Source organism: Budorcas taxicolor, chromosome 24 (assembly GCF_023091745.1).
Source record: "Budorcas taxicolor isolate Tak-1 chromosome 24, Takin1.1, whole genome shotgun sequence".
NCBI classification, from domain to species: Eukaryota; Metazoa; Chordata; class Mammalia; order Artiodactyla; family Bovidae; genus Budorcas; species Budorcas taxicolor.
In genome coordinates this window covers 32,441,190-32,448,581 of record NC_068933.1, presented here as the reverse complement: position 1 = coordinate 32,448,581, position 7,392 = coordinate 32,441,190, and the positions used below count along the sequence as shown (strand labels likewise).

The window sequence follows — 7,392 nt, the reverse complement described above, 5'->3', positions numbered from 1 at the left end:
AAAAGAGACTTGCTAAGGCATGGCCCTGGAGGCTTTTTCCATGATATTTCCCCCCCTTTCTCCCATTGTTTTGGGAGAGGAAGCAGGATGGCTGAGGATCAGGTTCTGGTAGGACTTAATAAGGGTATCAGATCTTCCTGCCCTTCAACTTTAACCTAGGGGTGTGTTTTTCAGCTTCATCTCCCCACACTCAATTTGAGAGGAACTGGCTTAGAGACAGAGCTTGGTTGAGAACCAGTCTTCGGTCTGGGGCGGGGGTGGGGTGGTGGGGAAGAGGTCCTGGGCTTCTTAGGGGCAGGGAACCTCTGATGTCATTGTAGAAGAGACTCCAGCAGGCATTCAAGTGCCAGGCCTGCGGTGCCACATACTCTGAGATGCAATGTGTGAAGTCCTCACCCCAATGTCTTCTAATTTTTAAAAGTTCATGAATAAAATCTTCAGGGAAGTGGAGAAAACTTTGCCACGGTGACGGAAGATTTGTGGAGAGCTGGGAGTGATGGTGGATAAGCCTCAACCTGGAAGCCATTGGTTCTTTTTATGTCTTCCCTGGGTCTCAGTCATGGCAGGTGGGATCTAGTTCCCTGATCAGGGATCAAACCCGGGCTCCCTTCCATTGGGAGTGTGGAGTCTTAGCCACTGGACCACCGAGGAAGTCACCTTCACTGTTTATTTTTGGCCGTGCTGAGTCTTCATTGCTGCCGGGCTTTCTCTAGCTGTGGTGAGCATGAGCTACTGCTCCTTGTCGGGCACAGGCTTCTCACTGTGGTGGCCTGGTGCAGTACTTGGGCTCAGTTGTTGCACCACAGGGGCTCATTAGCTGTCTCTCATGGACTCCAAAGCGTGGGCTCAAAAGTTGCAGCCCAGGGGCTTAGTCACCTGCATGCGGAATCTACCCGGACCAGTGATCGAACTTGTGTACCTTGTATTAGTAGGCAGATTCTTATCCACTGTGTGTGTTAGTCGCTCAGTTGTGTCCAACTCTTTGTGACCCGATGGACTATAGCCCACCAGGCTCCTCTGTCCATGGGATTTTCCAGGCAAGAATACTGGAATGGGTTGCCATTTCCTTCTCCAGGGGATCTTCCCCAACCAGATATCGAACCCGGGACTCCCACATTGCAGGCAGATTCTTTATCATCTGAGCTACCAGGGCATCCACTGTACCACCAGAGAAATCCCCATTCATTCATTTTCAGCACAGTCATTACAAGAGAAGCGTTTTAAGAGAAGGGGTCCATCTAGAAGTTTTCTCCGTGGAAAGTGTGGGGAAGGGGCAACATGGAGTGGGGAAAACAGAGGAATGAGCAGGCAATCATAAAGACTCCTGGAAAATGGAAGTGGTTTTTTTTTTTTTTTCAGTAGCTGAAAAGGGAAAAAAAAAAAGAGAGAGAGAGAAAGAAAAGTAAGACTAGAATGACAGGGGAGGTAAGTGAATAGAAGGGTAGGGGCCAGATCTCATGGAAGGAGGTCTTGGAGAAGACGGAAGAAGCCGGTGTCCTCTATGACTTACAGAGTCTCAGAGGAGGGTGCCTGCGCGGAGGAGGGGCTGCTGTGGGTCCTTTCCTTTACCTCCAGGGGGTTACCTTTCCCTCCAACGCGGTAAGGGGGCGGGGGCTCTTCCTTTCCCAAGCGATGCTCCCGGACCTTCCCGGGAAATTGGTACAGAGTTCCAGAAAGCCAGTGCCATCAGAGCGGGCAGCTGTCACGGCAGGAGAGGGACACGTCGTAGCAGAAAACACACGGCGTGACTTGACTCTTACGAATCTTACTGGGGGTTTGACTAATAGGAAAGGCGGGCGTCCATCTGGCTTCAGTCCCCACGGCTCGATTCCCCCTCCGGAGCCCCAGCGTGGAGACTATTGGCCGCTGCCCCTTTAAGGGCCGCCACTCCCCCACCCCCATCCCCTCCCCAGCGGTGGCACCCAACGGGTGGGGGTGGCGCGGAGACTGTGTGTTCTCGCCGGTCAACTGGGGAAGATGGCTCAGGCCGGGGGAATCGCTCCCACGCCCCGATGCCCCCGCCGCTGAGCAGGGTGAGCTGGGAGACCCTTTCCCTCATTCCTTCCCGCCCCACGCGCGACGCGGGGATGGCTCCGTGGCCTCCCGGGAACAGCTCTCTGACCCCGTGGCCAGATATCCCCACCCTGGCACCCAACACTGCCAACGCGAGTGGGCTGCCAGGGGTGCCCTGGGCGGTGGCGCTGGCGGGGGCGCTGTTGGCGCTAGCGGTGCTGGCCACCGTGGGAGGCAACCTGCTGGTAATCGTGGCCATCGCCCGGACGCCGAGACTCCAGACCATGACCAACGTGTTCGTGACTTCGCTGGCCACAGCCGACCTCGTGGTGGGGCTTCTGGTCGTGCCCCCGGGGGCCACGTTGGCGCTGACCGGCCACTGGCCCCTGGGCGTCACCGGTTGCGAGCTGTGGACCTCGGTGGACGTGCTGTGTGTGACCGCCAGCATCGAAACCCTGTGCGCCCTGGCGGTGGACCGCTACCTGGCCGTGACCAACCCACTGCGCTACGGCGCACTGGTCACCAAACGCCGCGCCCGAGCAGCCGTGGTGCTGGTGTGGGTCGTGTCAGCCGCGGTGTCGTTTGCGCCCATCATGAGCAAATGGTGGCGCGTTGGGGCAGATGCCGAGGCGCAGCGTTGCCACTCCAACCCGCGCTGCTGCACCTTCGCCTCCAACATGCCCTACGCGCTGCTCTCCTCCTCGGTCTCCTTCTATCTTCCGCTTCTGGTGATGCTCTTCGTCTACGCACGAGTTTTCGTGGTGGCTACGCGCCAGCTGCGCTTGCTGCGCCGGGAGCTGGGTCGCTTCCCGCCAGAGGAGTCTCCGCCGGCTCCTTCTCGCTCCGGCTCCCCTGGCCCGGCGGGGCCGTACGCCTCGCCTGCTGGGGTGCCCTCCTACGGCCGGCGGCCGGCGCGCCTTCTGCCTCTGCGGGAACACCGCGCCCTGCGCACCTTGGGGCTCATCATGGGAACCTTCACTCTCTGCTGGTTGCCTTTCTTTGTGGTCAACGTGGTGCGCGCCCTCGGGGGCCCCTCTCTGGTGTCCGGCCCCACTTTCCTCGCCCTTAACTGGCTGGGCTATGCCAACTCTGCCTTCAACCCGCTCATCTACTGCCGCAGCCCGGACTTTCGGAGCGCCTTCCGCCGCCTGCTGTGTCGTTGCCGGCCGGAGGAGCACCTCGCCGCTGCCTCCCCGCCCCGAGCCCCCTCCGGAGCCCCCACGGTCCTGACCAGCCCCGCTGGCCCCAGGCAGCCCTCACCGCTCGACGGGTAGGTAATCGAGGCGAAGGGATCAGGAAGCTTTCTGTATCTCCGCTGGTCAATTTTTTTTTTTGAGTTCGGGGTTCGGGAGGAGAAGATGGGGCTGGGGAGAGTCTTTGCAATCAAGACAAGGGGGGCACAGAGTAGGGAATCAAAGTGGAACCCAGAGCTCTTTCCTTTCCCGTTTCCCACCTACCCTGCCCGGGCGGAGATGGGGGGTGGGGAAGGTGGAAGCAAAGGAGGCGGCCGGGTGGTTCTCCAGCCCAGGAGCAACAGTGCGCCCGGAGGTGCCGCGGTGCGGAGGGCCCCCGGCTCGACCGGTCAGCTCTAGCTTTGGTTTGCTAGCTCAGTTCTTTCTCTGCCCCAAATTCTTACCATCACGCGAGCTGGCTTTGACTTGCCGAGACTAGAGGGCAACCCCCCATCCCCTACCCCACCCATCCCCGCGCCCGTCCCCAAGCCTTCGGGCTCAGTTCTGGTTTCTTCGAAAAGTCTGATAGCCCCGAAGGTGAGGATTCGCTTCCGGAATGAAGGCTAGCCGGGCTGAGGAAGCTGTGAGTGCGAATTCTTCCCCAGTAGGAAACGGGTCGGGTTGGAGTTGGGGGTGGGCTTTATGGCTCGGTGGGTCCCAGAGGAGCTTCCAAGGTCTCTGACCAACGCCCCACCTCCGCCCTGTTCCCACTCTTTGCCCCCTCACCCCAAGGTACTGTTATCTCCATTTTTTTTCAGGGCTTCCTGCGGACTTTCTTAGGCCTTGAAGAAACAGCTCCATTGATCCGGAACCTTTGGAAAGCCTCTGGCCGGCATCGGTTCAGAATGAGCCCCGTGGATTTTCCCAGCTGGAAAACTCTGCCCTTCCCCAGCCTGCCGACTGGGTCCTGGGAGGAGGCGGGGGGACTGACTCGGGAGGGGAAATCCTTACCAAGTGGGTTTTCGCCGGCTCTCTTTCTTTCTGAGAGAAGTCTTCTAAACCCCAGCCCTGAACTTCACCGCTACCTCAGCAGCTGGCGCGTTCGCTTCCGGTTCCCAGGTGCACCGGCAGGAGCTGGGCTGCGTTTAGTCCCGCACCCGCCCCTGTCTCACTCGGGTGCTGTGTGCGCGGGGGCAAGGCGGGCACCTTCATTCTGTTCCTTCAGCCTCCCAGACCCTGAGGAACCCACCGGGGTGCTGGAGGCCCAGGCTGAGAAGAGGAAGGGGGAAGGTCACGGTTTGGGCGTCTGTCCGTGGCTTCCTCACTGTAGACACACCTACCTCACAGCAGTTTCAGGACTTTAGAGTTTGGGGTGGGGAGGGGGCGCTCCTGATTTCGTGGGAAGGTGAACCATTAGAATGGGTCCCTTTTCCTTTTGAAATCAAATGAATAAATGTTACTGAATGCAGTGTATCCGTCGCCCTCTTTCTCTCCCTTTGTTTTCTCTGCATAATCCACTTACTCCTTTCATAGAGCTGACTCTGTGACAGAGGCAATAAATTAGGCCTAATCCTTGTCCTTTTCTTCTTGATCCTCATGAAACAAACAATGAAAAGTCTTTTGGGGTGAAGGAGACAGAGTTTGAGCCTTTGATACTCCGATCTCCCCACCCTGGAGGCCATTCTGCCCACGGGATTCACTGAAGTGTCCGCAGGAGGGTGGGGTTTGCTGTGCCAGGGATCAGGGCACATGAAGCCTTGCGCTACAAGCCAGAGGTGGATTCATAACATCCCGTTGCCACCAGGAACCAGTTTTGTCCGGTGCTGTATGTGTGTGGGGCGGCACAGACCATTGTTTGTGTTGGGCAGATGTTCTTGGGTTATAAATATATTGTGACATTTCTTATCCTTTCCATAACCTCTATTAACCTCTACCTTCCCACTCCCTTTCCTGGGCAGCAGAAATCTGTATTATCTTCTTGAACTAAAACTGGAGTTATAAGTTCGAGCTCCTTGATAATTTTTTCTCCCCTTATTCCAATTTTATAAATCTTATCAGGCAGTTTCCTAGGGAAAGAAAATTTGTATGGTAACCCCCGGGTCATTTTGTGAGTTCTTATTTAGAATCCATGAGCAGAGACCATTGTCCAGGCTGATTTACGGAAGAGCCAGTAAATCACTAAAAGTTGAACGAGCTGAGTGACGGCAGCTTACAATGGATTGGCTACCTTCAGGGGCTCCAGGGTTATAAAACTTTGATCGACCCTGAGGATAAGCTCAGTGGATTTCCACATATGGGTGTTCCCTGTGAACTGGACCTGGCCTTAGCTGCTTTCTTCTGTCTAGAAGTCCAGGTTTTATTTCTTAGGATGTTTGCATACCAAAGATGACTTTCTCCTTCTTCACTCAGAGCAGTACGAGATCTCTGGTGTCTGAGGTGTGGAAGATTTCTTGGCAAGGACTCATCTGTTGAAACTTTAGCGGAGAAGGAAGTCTCGCTTTAGCCTGAGCATAAGTAAGAGGGCCTCCTCTCTCTTCCCATCTCTGGATATTTTCCCAACATCGCTGAGGGAAGTTGTCCAGTCAGTGCCAGGGTGCTAGGCAGGGGAGAATAATGATTAGGGGGAGGGAGGGCGCTCTGGTTTGTAGAATTGTCCTTGAATGCCACCCAGGGGCTCACAGGGCTCGAGTCTTACTCGATATGCACCCGTGTGCCAGCTATCAGCCTCCTCTGGAGTGTTTAGACTTGCGCTGGAGCTGTGGACTCCGTCTGCTAATTGTCACCACTGTGTCTGACAGGTGGAGAGGCAGCCAGCCGCTCCGGTCATTTCTCCAGCAACTTGCGGTCATGTGTCAGGCCGAGGGAGATTTATACCCTTGGATGTCGAGTGGGTTGCTCTCTGTAGCATGGGCCCGGAGCACTTGAACTGGGGAAGACAAACAACCATCCTCTGAGCCGAGAGATGTGAAGACTTGCAGATGGCGCTAGTGGTGGTGTGTGCTCAGTTGCACCTGACTCTTTGCCACCCCATGAACTGTATATAGCCCTCCAGGCTCCTCTGGAATTTTCTATGCAGGAATACTGGAGTGGTTTGCTCTTTCCTCCTCCAGGTGATCTTTCCAACTCAGGGATTGGACCTGCATCTCTTGCGTCTCTTGCAATGGCAGGTGGATGCTTTACCACGGCACCACCTGGAACCAATGAGGGAAAAAGGGTCCGTGGAACCACTGGCTCTGCCTTAGCAGGAATAACAAGGTGGAAGGGGCTGTGCTGGAGGATGCGGGATGAGGAGTGACTGGCTTTTTCAGAGGGAACCTGCCTTCTGCAACCTCTGAGACCGCTGAGGAGCAGGCAGAGTTGTGGGGGGGGGTGTTGTTGAAAACAGGCTTTCCTAGGACTCTCCCGTGTTAGGTTCTGGGGTGTGCATGTGTGCTAAGTTGCTTTAGTCGTGTCCGACTCTTTGCGACCCCATGGACTGTAGCCCACCACGTTCCTCTGTCCAAGGGATTCTCTAGGCAAGAATACTGGAGTGGGTTGCCATGCTTTCCTCTGGCGGATCTTCCCGACCCAAGGATCAAACCCACGTCTCTCATGTCTCCTGAATTGGCAGGCGCGTTCCCTACCACTAGCGGCGGCAGTCCCTAACCTTTTTGGCACCAGGGACTGGTTTCATGGAAAACCACTTTTTCACAAAGCACGGAGTGTGTGTGTGGGAGTGTGTGTGGTTATTTCGGGATGATTCAGGTGCATTACATGTACTGTACACTTTATTTCCATTATTATTACATCAGCTCCACCTCAGATCGTCAGACCTTAGATACCAGAGGCTGGGGAGCCCTGTTCTGGGGAACAGTGGTAAGTGCAGTCTATGGTCCTCGTGGGCAGTCATGGGGCGAACATTCCACACCAGCTTCATTCCTCAGCCTTTAGGGCGTCTAGCAGTTTCTTTCTCTCGGCCTGCGGGCACAGGTAAAGGCCATGGAAATGGTGCCCTTTACGGTTCCATCCTAAAAGCCAGAGGTCTAGGCTCTCTTCTCAGACCGCTGGGCAGGGGCAGTATGTCTGTGTTTGTGTGTCTGTCCAGCGGAGAAGGGGGAGTTGGCAGAGGGTGTACAGACCTGCCAATGGCCTCCCTAGCCCCCTGCCAAACTCCGTGGGGATAGTCTGCCTTAGGCCAGCTAGTGAGCAGTTGAGGTGTGATGTAAAA

The 7,392-nt window shown here is 55.9% G+C and overlaps 1 protein-coding gene across 1 annotated transcript; it reads left to right on the top strand.

The window, feature by feature from the left end:
* Window positions 1–1,994: 1,994 nt before the first annotated feature.
* ADRB3 (adrenoceptor beta 3) lies at window positions 1,995–4,104 on the top strand. The gene is made up of 2 exons (XM_052661454.1): window positions 1,995–3,283; window positions 4,004–4,104. The coding sequence occupies exons 1-2, from the start codon at window positions 2,013–2,015 to the stop codon at window positions 4,023–4,025; spliced, it is 1,293 nt and encodes a 430-aa protein (XP_052517414.1). The 5' UTR covers window positions 1,995–2,012; the 3' UTR covers window positions 4,026–4,104.
* The last annotated feature ends 3,288 nt before the right edge of the window (window positions 4,105–7,392 follow it).

What these genes read in the sequence shown, in the direction of transcription:
- ADRB3 (XM_052661454.1), top strand. Translation starts at nt 2,013, where the DNA reads ATGCCCCCGCCGCTGAGCAGGGTGAGCTGGGAGACCCTTTCCCTCATT. An exon ending in CAGCCCTCACCGCTCGACGG is followed by an intron (nt 3,284 to 4,003) that starts GTAGGTAATCGA and finishes ATTTTTTTTCAG; the next exon opens with GGCTTCCTGCGGACTTTCTT.